Here is a 13,965-nt window from a genome sequence, read left to right as displayed (position 1 = left end):
TTTTAAAAATTACAGCATTTGCTAAGCACCTAGTTTACTGGAGACAAGGGGAAGATGACCAGTGTGATTCTTGGACCTTCAGGCCAGTGTTCTTTCTGCCTCACCGTGCTGCTAACTAGACTCCATGGGAATTCAGAGCTCAAGAAAAACTGGTTTGGCTCGGTGGATAGAGCATCGGCCTGCAGACTGAAGGGTCCCAGGTTCGATTCCGGTCAAGGGCACATGCCCAGGTTGCGGGCTCAATCCCTAGTGGGGGGAATGCAGGAGGCAGCCAATCAATGATTCTCTCTCATCATTGATGTTTCTATTTCTCTCTCCCTCTTCCTTCCTCTCTGATATCAATAATAATATATTTTAAAAAAAGAAAAGCTTAGAGAAATATAACAGAGATCTAAGTGACAGTCCTGAACAGTTTCTGGACTTAGCAGGGACCTTCCCCTATAACACACTTCCTGCTTTCAGCCCTGCTCTTTCCACACGGAAAAAACATAAATGGAAAGCGCAGAGAGGAAACCGGAGTAGAGAGTAGTCATCACTACATCATTTCATTTGAGCCTTCACCCCACACCAGGGAAGTTTAATGTTTAAGGCCCCGAGTGAATATATGCAGAGTCCTTTTGCCAAACTTCAAAGAGAAAACTGAAGCAGCTCAGAAGGCCGGGGAGGAGATAGGAGGGAACACTCAAACTAAAATATAATGGTGGTCTTAAAAATGCTCACAGACGCATCCAGAAGAGTTTGTTCCCTCATCGCTTCCTCTTGTCCTCGAGCTTTCAACTCTTGTTGGAGCCGCTCATTGTCAAGCACAACTACCTGTACCCTATTTTTCATTCCAGAAAGTTCCTCCTGTAAAAAAAAGCAGAAACAGACATCAAATACATGAAGCGTTTTTATTTGATGATTACTAGACAATCCAACATGACATAAAGCATGGAAGACTTATGCTCTCTGTCCATTTTCTGAAGTACTGTAATTATATTTAGACAAACAAATGTTAACAAACAAAGAGAAGGCTGGGGGTGAGTAGTAGAGGGTCTGTTATTGGCCTTTTCAGAGAAGTGTGTGGTCTCTGACGATTTTTTCTCCAAGGGATTAAGGCTTAGAGAAAGGCTTTAATTAAAGGGGTTATCTAAAAGACTTTTAAGAATGAGGTAGACTGCTGAAAACTAAGGTAAGATATATTATTACTCACTAGAGGCCTGGTGCACAAATTCATGCATGGGTGGGGCCCCTTGACCTGGCCGGCAATTGGGGCTGATCGGGGCGGCCGGGGGGCAGGGAATGAAGGAAGTTGGCCAGCGGCAGGAGGTTGGCTGTGGGAGCACACTGACCACCAGGGGGGCAGCTCCTGTGTTGAGTGTCTGCCCCTTGGTGGTCAGTGCGCATCATAGTGACCAGTTGATCGGTCGTTTGGTGGACAGGTCATAAAGGTTGCTTAGGCTTTTATCTATACTAATAAAAGGGTAATATGCTAATTAGACCAGGTGGACCAGACATCTTCCAGACATCCGACTTCCTTCCAGACAAAGCCACGGTGGTGGGAGCCGAGGCAGAGGCGGTTAGGGGCGATCAGGCCGGCAGGGGAGCAAGCAGTTAGGGGCGAGATCAGGCCGGTGCGGGGGAGCAAGCAGTTAGGGGCAATCAGGCCAGCAGGGGAGCAAGCAGTTAGGGGCGAGATCAGGCCAGTGCAGGGGAGCAAGCAGTTAGGAGGCGATCAGGCTGGCATTGGAGGGGATTTAGGGGGCGATCAGGCCTACAGGGGAGGGCAGTTGGGGCGATCAGGCCAGCAGGGGAAGGCAGTTGTGGGCAATCAGGCCTGTAGGGGAATGGTTAGACGGTGATCAGGCCAGCAGGCAGAGGTGGTTAGGGGCAATCAGGCAGGCAGGCAGGCAGGCAGGCAGGTGAGTGGTGAGGAGCCAGCAGTCCCGGATTGTGAGGGGGATGTCCAACTGCCAATTTAGGCCCGATGTGGGATCGGGCCTAAATTGGCAGTCAGACATCCCTCAAGGGATCCCAGATTGGAGAGGGTGCAGGCTAGGCTGAGGGACACCCCCCACCCGCGTGCACGAATTTCATGCACTGGGCCTCTAGTATATATAGATGCTTGAATACCAATAACTTGTTGAAAACTGTCATATGACTAAATAGTTAACACTGGGCTCCAAGATTAAAAGGCCTGTAAAGTTACAATGATTATCTGTAAACTGGTAGCCAGATGGAGGGAAATTATGAGTGAAATACTTTGGTGGAAAATTCTGAGTTTTTTATTAGCCTTGAAGGGTATAATATGGGAATTAAATAGAAATAACAATTAGAATAGCTCTTGAATGGCATCTCATCTTCTGACAAATGCCAAAAATTATCGATATCTTGATGGTACAATTCTTAATCTTTATTACTAGTGTAACCAAAAACTATTCTGTGATATATGCAAATTCCATTCAATTATTTTATTCAGAAAAGAAAACCAAAAGTGTAATTGAAAGCTGTAATTTAATAAATATTGCAGACTTCCACTTTTTGGTCTGACATTTAATAAGCTTAGAAGATATCACTCCCACCTTCACAACAAGAGCTAAACAAGCTGAAAAATCAATCCCTCTTCTTAGAATCATCAGAACGGAAATCACAGGAAAAACGTTTTTACCCCCAATGTTGGAGATGGACTGGGGTTCCTGAAACCACAACCCACCAGAGTTGAAGGTGGTGAGTGCTGGTGAAGGGAACTTTAGGGACAGGACAGGCAGTATCAGGGAAAGGGGCCCACGGGGGAGGAAGACAGACACGCACAGAGGACAGAGGAATGTTACAAGAGAAGGGGAACGGGAAGGGGGGCACCGGGCGGGCTCTGAACTTTGAAACAGATATCCTGCAGGAGGGACCAATTAGGAGAGCACAGGGGACACAACTTAAGGAAGGGTCCAATTAGAACGGGTCCTGAAGAGACAAAGAGCTCCCGGCATTTATAAACCCGGAGACAAAGAGACTCCGAAACTGAACTAGATTTTTTTTCCCATTAGAGAGAGAGAGAGAAAGAGAGAAAAAGAGAGAGAGAAGAGAGAAGAGAGAGAGAGAGAGGTTTTCCCCATGTAGGGCCTCTCCAAGGGGATCCCCTTTAAGGACCCCTCCCTTGGGGAGAGTTTGTATATGCTTACAATAATCTTCCACATCTTTATTTAAAATCTTTTAGTCCACCAATTTAATTCTTCAAACTTTGTAGGACAAGACCCCACAGAAGAGACTGCTCACCCCGAACCCCGCGTAACACTGGGGTAGGGAAAGGTAATGTGTCATTGACGAAATGCTCATTGTAGACAAGGCTGCGAGTTAAAACTCTAGAGGGACCCCGTGTTGGGGGGAATCCTACACTTCTGTGAATTTTATCTCTAGGACACCAGGTTCTTCCACTAGAGGAAAATCCCCTCGTGGAGGAGAGGAGACACAGCCATTTTGAAATATGCCCAGAGCATCTGTTCTTACTAACAGCCTGCCTGAGGAGGAACTATTTTATCAGAGTCTAACTAACTGGTTTTTTCAGGTCCTAACTGGCCTGGGGAAGGGAGATACCCATCTCCGACTGCCTCCAGACTTCCTGTCTCACTACAGGGAGGGGAAGACTGAGGAACACTTGTGAAAGTCATGGCCAGGGGCAAGGCTGACCAAAAATCTGAGCCCTAATCACAGGACCTAGACTGCTTCCCAGATTCCCAGTCCACCACCACATCAAAGGGGCTCCTATGTAATGGCAGGGGAATGCACTGAAATAACTGTGCATCTTACACCATATTCTAGAAGAATCCCAAGGGAAGCCCTAAGATACCAAGGAGACAAAAACCAAGAGATGGGAGGCAATGTTGGCCTCTGCCACCTACAGCAACAGCCAACAGTACACACAGCCTAACTCCTAGCCAACTAAACATAAAAGCTCACACTAAAAGTCTACTTCCTTCTGTTCCTTTTGTGGATGAAAGGGGCCATATGCTAACCCGGCTAGTTCAGGGAAGGCCTACATGGCAGTTGCGCAAACTCAAAGCCCTAAAATAACCACAAAAGATGGTCTGAAAATTAAATATTCAACTACAAACAGGTTATGGTGGGTAGTCATGTCCTAGGCCAGTATTTTCCCTGACAAAGATCAACTTAGATCTTTACTGAGCCCATTTGTCTTTTTGCCACTAAGATAACATATCTGTGAAATGTCTGGGTAACTTGTAACTTCCTTTTTACCCCGGACCCCTCAGGACACAACAAATGGCACCGGGACATTCCCTCAATGTTATTGTTATCAAGTTAATTGTCAACTGTTGACTATGTTAACAACCTGTATCCATCTGTGTAAAAGAAGCATATGTCCATCATTTCACTTTTTATCCGATCCCAGAGGTTTCCCCGCTTTGCTTTATCCCACCTCCTTAATCTATCACCAATGAATTTCATGTAACCCACTTATGTATTTTCCTTTTAAATTTATAAAAACAAGGTATGAACACCTCATTCTCGGGAGCATTATCTCAATTCCTTGAGGTTCTGCTTCCCGGCATATGTCAACAGTTTGGCTCAAATAAACTCACAAAATTCTTTACAGGTCTGAATGCTTTTTACATTAACACTTTGACCAAGTACATCATGTGTAACATTCAATGAAAAGTTACAAGGTGTAGTAAAAGACTTAAAACACAGTTTAGAGAGACTAAGCCAGCACAGAACCAAATTTGGATATGGCAGAGGTGTTGGAATGATCAGATTAGGAGCTCCAAATAATTAGCATTAATATGCTAAAGAGTCTAGTGGGAAAAGTGGACTACATATAAGAACGTAAGGGTAATGTAAGCAGAGAAATGAAATATCTAAGACAGAATCAAAAGGAAATGCTAGAAATAAAAAGCATGACAATAGAAATGAAGAGTGCCTTGATGGGCTCATTAATAGACAGGACACATCCAAGGAAAGAATTAATGAGCTTGAAGAATTGTCAATAGAAACTTCCCAAAATGAAATGCAAAGAGAAACAAAGAATGAAAAAGAACAGATTATCCAAGAATTGTGGGACAATTACAAAAGGTGTAACATATATGTAATGGGAATTACAGAAAGAGACCAAGGAGAAGAAATATTGAAGCAACAATGATCAAAGATTTTCCAAAATAAGTAATAGGCCCCAAATCACAGATCCAGGAAACTCAGAGAATACCAAGCAGGAAAATACCAAGAAGTCTACACCCAGGCATAGCATATCAAACTGTAGAAAATCAGAGACAAATAAAAATTGAGAAATATTGCAGTTGACCTGCCTTACAAGAAATATTAAAAGAAGTTCTTCAGAAACTTCTTCCCAACTTTATCTCTAGATAACAATCCCAATCAAAATCCCAGCAAGTTACTTTGTTGATATTGGCAAACTGGTTTTAAAGTTTATATAGAGAGGAAAAAAACACACACAAAGAAACAACCACCCAGAATAACCAACAAAATACTGAAGGAGAAGAATGAAGTCAGAGGACTAATATAAACTGACTTCAAGACTTTCTCTAAAGCTACAAAAATCAAGACAGCATGGTACTTGCAAAAGAATAGAGAAATAAATCAATACAACAGAATAGTCATCCCCTAAATAGACATACAATATAGTCAACTGATCTATGACAAAGGAGTAAAGGCAATTCAGTGGAGATGGTCTTTGAACAAATGTTTCTAGAACAACTAGATATCCACATGCAAAAAAAAAAAACACACACACACATACAAAAAAAAAACCCCATGAATCTTACACAAAAACTAACTTAAAAGGGACCATCGGTCTAAATGTAAAACACAAAATTAGAAAACACTGAGGAGAAAATATTGGTGACCTTGGGTTTGGCAATGATTTTTAGAGATAATACCAAAAGCGTAATCCACGAAAGGAGAAAATTGATAAGCTGGACTTCATTAAAATTAAAAACTTCTGCTCTGTGGAAGGCCCTTATTAAGAGAATCAAAAGACAAGCCACACACTGGGAGAAAAGAATTGCAAAAGACATGTCTGATAAATGACTGGTATCCCAAATAAAAAGGAACTCTTAAAATTCAACAATAAGAAAATGAACAACTCTATTAAAAAATAAGCAAAACACCTCTACAGATACTTCCTCAAAGAAGATATACAGCCCTCGCTGGTTTGGCTCAGTGGATAGAGTGTTGGCCTGCGGACTGAAGGGTCGCAGGTTCGATTCCAGTCAAGGGCACATGCCTGGGTTGCAGGCTTGATCCCCAGTAGGGGGTGTGCAGGAGGCAGCCAATCAATGATTCTCTTTCATCACTGATGTTTCTATCTCTCTCCCTCTCCCTTCCTCTCTCAAATCAATAACAATATTTTTTAAAAAAGATATATAAATTATAATAAGCATGTGAAAAAAGTTCAATATTATATGTCATCAGAGAATAATTGAAATTAAAACAATGAGATATCACCATATACCTCTAACACTAAAATCTAAAACAATGACAACACTAAATGGAGCAAGATGTGATACAGAAAGTTATCAGTAACTACTATAAAAATATCACATGACCTGCCGAAACCGGTTTGGCTCAGTGGATAGAGCGTCGGCCTGTGGACTCAAGGGTCCCAGGTTTGATTCCGGTCAAGGGCATGTGCCTTGGTTGCGGGCACATCCCCAGGGGGGGGTTTACAGGAGGCAGCTGGTCGATGTTTCTCTCTCATCGATGTTTCTAACTCTCTATCTCTCTCCCTTCCTCTCTGTAAAAAAATCAATAAAATATATTTTTAAAAAAAGGTTTAAAAAAAAAAATCACATGACCTGATGCATTGATATTGAAAAATGAAAGAAAGAATAACTAAAACCTTAACATACTTTGGGAAGTCAGAAATGCTCCTATGCATTAATGGCATTACTAAATTCCATATAGTCAAGCAATATGTAACTGTCTATTATTTCAAGCCATAGTGACACATTTGGTTTCTTGATCATTGTTACTAGTATCTCAATGAGCCATTCCCACCATTCAAAGTCAAGGTAAGAACCTTTATACTGACAATGGAGCAGGTTTGGTCTAGTAGCTTAAGTTCCTGCCTGCTGCACCCCAGCTTCAATAGGTTGACAAATGTGGGGGAATGACCGGGATTACTCTTCCAAAGCCTCTTCAATCAGCTGGGCTAAAGTAATTGGAGTGGACAGAAAAATTCTGAAACACGAGATCATATTATCAAAACGTTAGACACAGTTGAGTTATGAACTACTGGAAAATTAAGCAATCAGAAATGGCCTGGTTGCCCTGGCCAAGTGTGGCTCAGTTGGTTGCCGGATCGATTCCCAATCAGGGCAAGATCCAGAGTTGAGGGTGTGGGGGAAGCAGCCAATTATGTTTTACTCTTCACATCGATGTTTCTCTCTCTCTTCTTATCCCTTCCTCTCTCTCTAAAAATCAATAAAAATATTTTTAAAAAAAGAAATGGCATGGTCAAATGTGGATTCCAGCAACAGAGAGGAATCGACAGGACTACTCCAGCCATGAAGACAGAAGAGAAGCAGTCCAGAGATGGAAGACGCTGACGTCGCCTTGCCATACTAGCAGTTAGCAGCTGTGCATCACTGCAGGTTGCCCAGGACCAAACCAGAGAGAGTCAGACCTGCATTACCACCATTTGTCCACCATCCAGAACTGAAATGTCATTGCTGACATGTACACATAAGGAACTGTTTGACATTGAAATTGGGTCTCAAAAGAACTGTTGGCCCAGAAAGAAACTCACTACAGACTGATTCATTTGCCTCTCAGCATAACCATTATTGCTTGTCTCATTTTCGGTTCTCATAAGTGTATTTCTAGTAGCACATGATCTCGCTCATCTAGGGGAAATAATTAACAACATGGACTGATGAACAAGAACAGACCCAGAAACAAGGAGGCATGGATCAGACTGTCGGGCCTCAGAGGGAGGGGAGGGGAGGGTGGGGATATAGGGGAGAGATCAACCAAAGGACTTGTGTGCATGCATATGAGCCTAACCAGTGGTTAAGGACAACAGGGGGGTGGGGGCATGCGTGGGGAGGGATGTGGGATGGGAATGGGGGGATGAGGACAAATATGTGATACCTTAATCAATAAAGAAATTAATTAAAAAAAAAAAAAGAAATGGCATGGTCAAGGGTATCATTCCCAAGCTTCATATGCATTAGTCTTTCCAATCACATAAGCATGGCAATGGTCAATATAATTGCTATAAACATGAAGACCAATAATAGCAAATTTTCACGCAAGGCATTATTAATATAAACTTTAATTTAGGTAGGTTTACATTTTTAATGAGAAACTTACCTTGCAGAACTTGACTTCTGCCTCCAAATGATGAATGTATTGAGACTGATCATTGATGATAGGGACAAGATTATGAACAGTAGGCATACTGGTTTCCTCATATTCTAATGACATCTAAGGAAAAAAAATACAAATTAAGCATGTTTGGCTTTATAAAAAAATCAATGAATACCATCTCCATACTCAATTTAGCACTGACGTCATATAAACACAGACTGAATCACATGCAGTTACTAAGTATTTATTTCTCTATTCTAAAAATTCCACAAATAGATTCAGGTATATGAACATTTTTTAAAGATGGAATGTGACGGTGGTTATAAAAAGCACCTGGCAAATGGAAAAATGCCAGGCAGTATAGTTAGCCTGGGATGGACTGTCTGTTTGAGCCATCTATATATATATAAAAGCCTAATATGCAAATTGTCCCCTCAGGAGTTTGACCAGGAGACCAGGAGTTCGATCGCTCGCTATGATGTGCGCTGACCACCAGGGGGGCGGTGCGGAATGAAAGAAGGCCCAGGCCAGCCAGCTGGCAGCTGGGGAAGGGAGGTCCCGGCCAGCAGCCAGAAGGAAGGCCCCGATCAGCCCTGATCGCCAGCCAGGCCTAGGGACCCTACCCATGCACAAATTTCATGCACCCGGCCTCTAGTTTTGAAAGAAAGGGACAACTACCTTTAAGAAACCTCCATAGCAGAGGAGTGGCAGCTAAGGCTGCAGTATTGCTCCCTGAAGGAGGGACTCTTTAGAAAGGTGTTGGATGCCAAGTGTACGTCATGAGTAAAATTCTGTCGTTACTACTATTTCAGCCATTTAAACCTGGCAAATCCTCCCCTCACACCTCCCTTCACACCTAACTTAGCCTGTAGCCTATCACACTGCTTTAATCAGGAGTAATACACTTTGTCAAAGCAACGGCAATAAAATGCAACTTCAGAAGATATAGGGTCTAACTTCTTATATCACATAATTTTATAACCATGTGTTTTTAAATGTAGAATAAGATTACATAACTTTGGTTTTGACATTCACAATAAAAGTGTATTACAAAGTACGGCTAGAATTACAATTAAGTAAATTCTAAAAATGATCAAATACAGATATAACCCTCTAAAAAAGAAATGGCTAATCTTTTCCACATATTGTTCCTTTTTTATACACTGAGTGGCCAGATTATTATGACCTCTGAATGCATAATAATCTGGCCACTCAGTATATATATATATTAGAGGCCCGGTGAATGAATTTGTGCATGGGTGGGGTCCGGCCAGCCTGGCCAGGGGGAGGGGACGTGGGCAGTTGGCCAGCCAGCCTGCTGGTCGAACTCATGGTTGAGGGGACAATTTGCATATTAGCCTTTTATTATATAGGATATACACTGAGTGGCCAGATTATTATGCATTCAGAGATCATAATAATCTGGTCACTTAGTGTATTTGCTAATAGTTGCAAAGTAAATTCTCTAAACTATTTCCTCACTCACATTTCTCAAGTGAAGAATAAATTAAAAAAAAAACACGATTCCCTCTGCCATAGAAGTCTCTCTTCTGCAGCTAAAATCAACAGAGGGGAAACAATTTCTTCTTATGCTTTATTTTACACTATCAGAATGCCCTGCTCAGAATTGCTCTACCACATTTACCACTAAAATGACACTGCACAGGAAAAACATAGTTAGAAAAATAATGCTTTTGTTGGGTTGCAAATGTTGATACTTACCAAAGAGGACATTTTTCGTCTTCTTGATGGAGATACCTCACTTTCCTCAGCTGCTTGTTGGTGTAACAAGGCCATGAGTTGATTAACTACAGGACAGAAGCAATGAATGTGTTTATTAACCTGATTGGAGATCCATGGTTTATCATCACCCATCCATTCTTCCATCCATTTAACAAATATTATTTAAACACACATTATGCATCAAGAACAGGGGATGCAAAGAAAAGGTGAGAAAATCTCACCCACTTAGGAGCTAAGAATCCACTGGGCAAGAGTGACACACTAATAGATATAAAACAACTAGAAGCCCGATGCACGAAGATTCATGCCAGAATGGACCTTCCTTTCACTGGCTGCCGGCACCGCCTTCACTCTGGCAGGAGCCGCCTTTCCGCCTTCCTATGCTTCTCAGAGGCCAGGAGCGGCCGCGTATGCAAATTAACCCAGCATCTTTGTTGGGTTAATTTGCATACCCAGTCCTGATTGGCTGGTGGGCATCGCGAAGGTACGGTCAATTAGCATGTTACTCTTTTATTAGGTAGATATAAGTTTGTATGTAGACCCAGAACCATAGATAGTGCTACAAAAAGAGGAAGAACTTAATTGTGCCTGTTTTCACAGAGGAGATAACACTGTAAAGGAGGAACAGGAGATCGCTCAGCAGAAAAGGGTGAGACAAATTCCAATAGAAGGCACACACATGCAAAAGTACAGGGGGCTGGCCAATAGCTTGGTCTGACTAGAGCATGCCTTGCAAGATGGATGGTTGGAAGGAGGCTAGAAAAACGAGGCTGAGAAGGTCGCTTGGAGCCATCTATGGAAACATTGCTATGATACACTAAGAATTTTGGACTCTGGCCTATATAGGCATTGGGAAGTCAAAGGAAAAAAAGTAAGCAAGGAATTGTATTAGCTGATTTGTGTTCCAGGGATAAAAATCCCAGCAGTAGAGGGGAGAGGGCTTGGAGTTGTTACCGTATGGAGTTTAAAGAATTCACTGTGGGTCACCCAGGTTAGGGCTGCGTTCAACTGACCGGCATGGCTGTGCTGTAGCTTGTGCCAGGCAGTCCCAGTGTCCTCGTTTCCTCCTTCGGCGCTAAAAGAAGGCTCTAGTGCATCGTCTCTAACAGCGGCATTGTCTTCTCTCAGGACGCAACTCAGCTGGTGAATGCTTCTGTTCACATGTTCTGCAACAACACGGCGAGAATGAGGCTGGAGGAGTCTGGACGGACACACACATCCACACTCCACGGGGCAGTTTCTAAGGGAGAAGCAATCCTTTGGAAACTTTACAGGAAAAGGCCGAGTTCTGTTTCTGGCTTGCTGAGGAATGTTCTGGAGGAAGCGAGGGAAGGTTAAGTTCATGGTAGAAGATTAGACTGATCTCTAAGGTAACTGACACCTCAGTGGTTGACACTCACTACATATAGTGCTACCAGCCAGGAGGACTGAATGGGAGAGGTCCTCCCTGACCCACTAACCAAGGAGGCAGAGTGCCAAAGACTCCCTTAATCTGCCTGGAGACACGGGGCTGGGTGGCAGGACCCAGAAGAGGGACGCCACCACACCAAGCCTCTGCCCACGGAAGCCTCCTTGTCCCTGTGGGCCGACGTCCCTCCCCCCGCAAGAGACAGCCAACTGCCTGGCCGAGTTTTCAATCAAGATTTGAATAACTAGATGCTTTTAGTGGCAGCCCCTGCAGACCAGCCCTTCATATGTACTGCTGGCTGAGGACATCTCATGTAGCAATTCCTGGTTAGTGCAACTGACCAACACAAGAATGAAGCTCACACTCACCAGCAGATACTTAACATACAGTTTTAAACAAAGTATTTTAAGGCAGATTACTATAGTAGTTCATCTCTAAAAATGGTCCCAAGGCTCACAGCCTTCTCCTCTCCCACGTTGTTGAAACTGAGCAGGTCTGTAAGGCATCAACCAATACAACGTGGTGGAAGTTACCCCAGGCCAGACCAGGCCTCGGCTTTAAAGTGCTGGTAGGTTCTGCTTCCTCCCTCTTGGAATGGTTGCTTTTGGGAGCCCTGAGCCACGAGTAGGAAGTCTGGCTACCCCGCTGGGGACACTGTGAAGAGGCCACGTGGGAACGAGAGGCCCCGAGACCACATGAGAGAGAAGCCCAGCCCTGCTAATAGCCCAGTGGACCCTGCAGGGTTGTTGCTTTCAGCCTCCAAGTTTTGGGGTGGTTTGTTATATAGCAATACGTAACGGAAATAATTATCAGGGAAATACTAGCCCCAAAACACTTTCAGCAAAGGATCCAAGTTTTACATTAATAGCAGAACTATACTAATGACAGCAGTGATATATGACTAATAGTTCTACTCTACTGTAGTGGGTATTTTCACATGAATATCAACTGGAGAACCAAGCAACCGATGGGTAATTTCATTGATTTCAGGTTTAAATTTCTGCTAATCTCATGATTAAATTCACTGGTTTCAACCCAGAAAACTGTAAATATATTAAAAAAAAAAAGTTCTTTGTATGTTAGAGGTGGGGGCCAGACTTCAAGTCACCATTTTCAAATTTTGACATCTGTACTTGAAAATTATTTTTTAACTCATTAATTTACATATATATATATGGCTAATATGCAAAGTGTCCCCTCAGGAGTTTGGCCAGAGACTGGGAATTCGATCGCTCACTATGATGTGCGCTGACCACCAAGGGGCGGCACAGAATGAAGGAAGGCCCCAGCTGGCAGCCAGAAGGCTCCGATCGGCCCTGATCACCGGCCAGGCCTGGGGACCCTACCTGTGCACAAATTTCGTGCACCAGGCCCCTAGTATATATATAATTATGTTAGAAAAAGATGAATTCCCACTCGGGTATTCTATTATCTATTATCTATTTCAAATGGATTCCATTTAAACAATTCTTAAGTTCTTCAGAGGAGACGGTGCTTTCCCTCAGTAAGAGCAACTCGCAACAATGACGGCAATGAGGTTGCCATCTTTTGTTCCAGGCCCTCCTTTGACGACGTAGACCTATTTCTCCTTGCATCCTCATGAGAAAAAGCTCCTCTTCCTTGCTTCCTATATGGGAACCCTAAGAAAGCCACAAAACACCTACGTTTTCATGATCGCTGGAAAAATATTTATAAACATATATTCTCCAGGACCTTGGGAAACAGATTCCATTTTCTCCACGCTCATCAATTTCAAGTTATGGAAAAGAAAAAATAACCATAACTTAATCGAAGAAAATACACCCTATATTACAAAATATCTAATTTAGGTTCTTCACTTAGAGAAACTCATCTTCTACCTAGATTAAACCAAAGAGGACAGGTCTTTAGGTCAAGGTTCAACACTAATCTGATGAAATGCTATTACTCACCTACACAACAGACCTGGTGAATTTATCACTACATTTCTCTCCACACCAACCCTGTTTCCACACAGACCTTTCTCTAACAGGAATTTGGTGATGATTACTAAGCCAGCCTGGCCTCCGGTTACTCATCGGGAGTTGAAGGAAAGTCCAGAGGAGATGCATTCCTGACTTGAGCAAAATGAGAAGCAGCAATGGTTTTCCAATAACTGCATATGCTCTGAAGACACTTGTTAATGGAAAAGGGAAATCAAAGTGTCACATGATAAGCAATTTAGTGCACAGAGCTTTAGATTTATGCACTTAGATCTATGAAAAAGCACTTATCTCCACTGCCTCCATTCAAATGGGAACCCGGGGTTTGACTAACATTAAAAGTGTGCTTTGGGAGGTATCGAATGACTTCACCTCCAAGACAAAGGATAATTACTTATTTATACCTAATCTGACTAAAAGCCAATACGCTATATTAGGGAAAATAAAGGAAATCTGAAAAAAAATTGCATAGTTGACAGTCCCTAGAGGCAGAGTTCTTTCATCAGATTACAACGACGGCAGAGTCTGATGAGCCCA

The 13,965-nt window shown here is 42.7% G+C and overlaps 1 protein-coding gene across 5 annotated transcripts in view; it reads right to left on the bottom strand.

Annotated features, from left to right (window-relative positions):
* The window catches only part of SDCCAG8 (SHH signaling and ciliogenesis regulator SDCCAG8), a 209,596-nt gene that overhangs the window by 187,557 nt on the left and 8,074 nt on the right, over positions 1-13,965 (bottom strand). For 4 of the 5 annotated variants that reach the window (XM_028158095.2, XM_054713026.1, XM_054713027.1 and 1 more), the window contains exons 2-5: positions 11,073-11,225; positions 10,039-10,124; positions 8,320-8,433; positions 721-846 (exon numbers count right to left, since the gene is read on the bottom strand). In XM_028158095.2, the coding sequence (XP_028013896.2) occupies positions 721-846; positions 8,320-8,433; positions 10,039-10,124; positions 11,073-11,225 (479 nt within the window). Of the gene's footprint in view, positions 1-720; positions 847-1,192; positions 1,317-8,319; positions 8,434-10,038; positions 10,125-11,072; positions 11,226-13,965 lie in introns of those variants that run through there. The other variant, XM_054713028.1, reaches the window with a different exon arrangement.

Source organism: Eptesicus fuscus, chromosome 24 (assembly GCF_027574615.1).
Source record: "Eptesicus fuscus isolate TK198812 chromosome 24, DD_ASM_mEF_20220401, whole genome shotgun sequence".
In the NCBI taxonomy this organism is placed as follows: domain Eukaryota; kingdom Metazoa; phylum Chordata; class Mammalia; order Chiroptera; family Vespertilionidae; genus Eptesicus; species Eptesicus fuscus.
The sequence above is the reverse complement of the archived record's forward strand: the minus strand, read 5'-3'. Positions and strand labels throughout refer to the sequence as shown.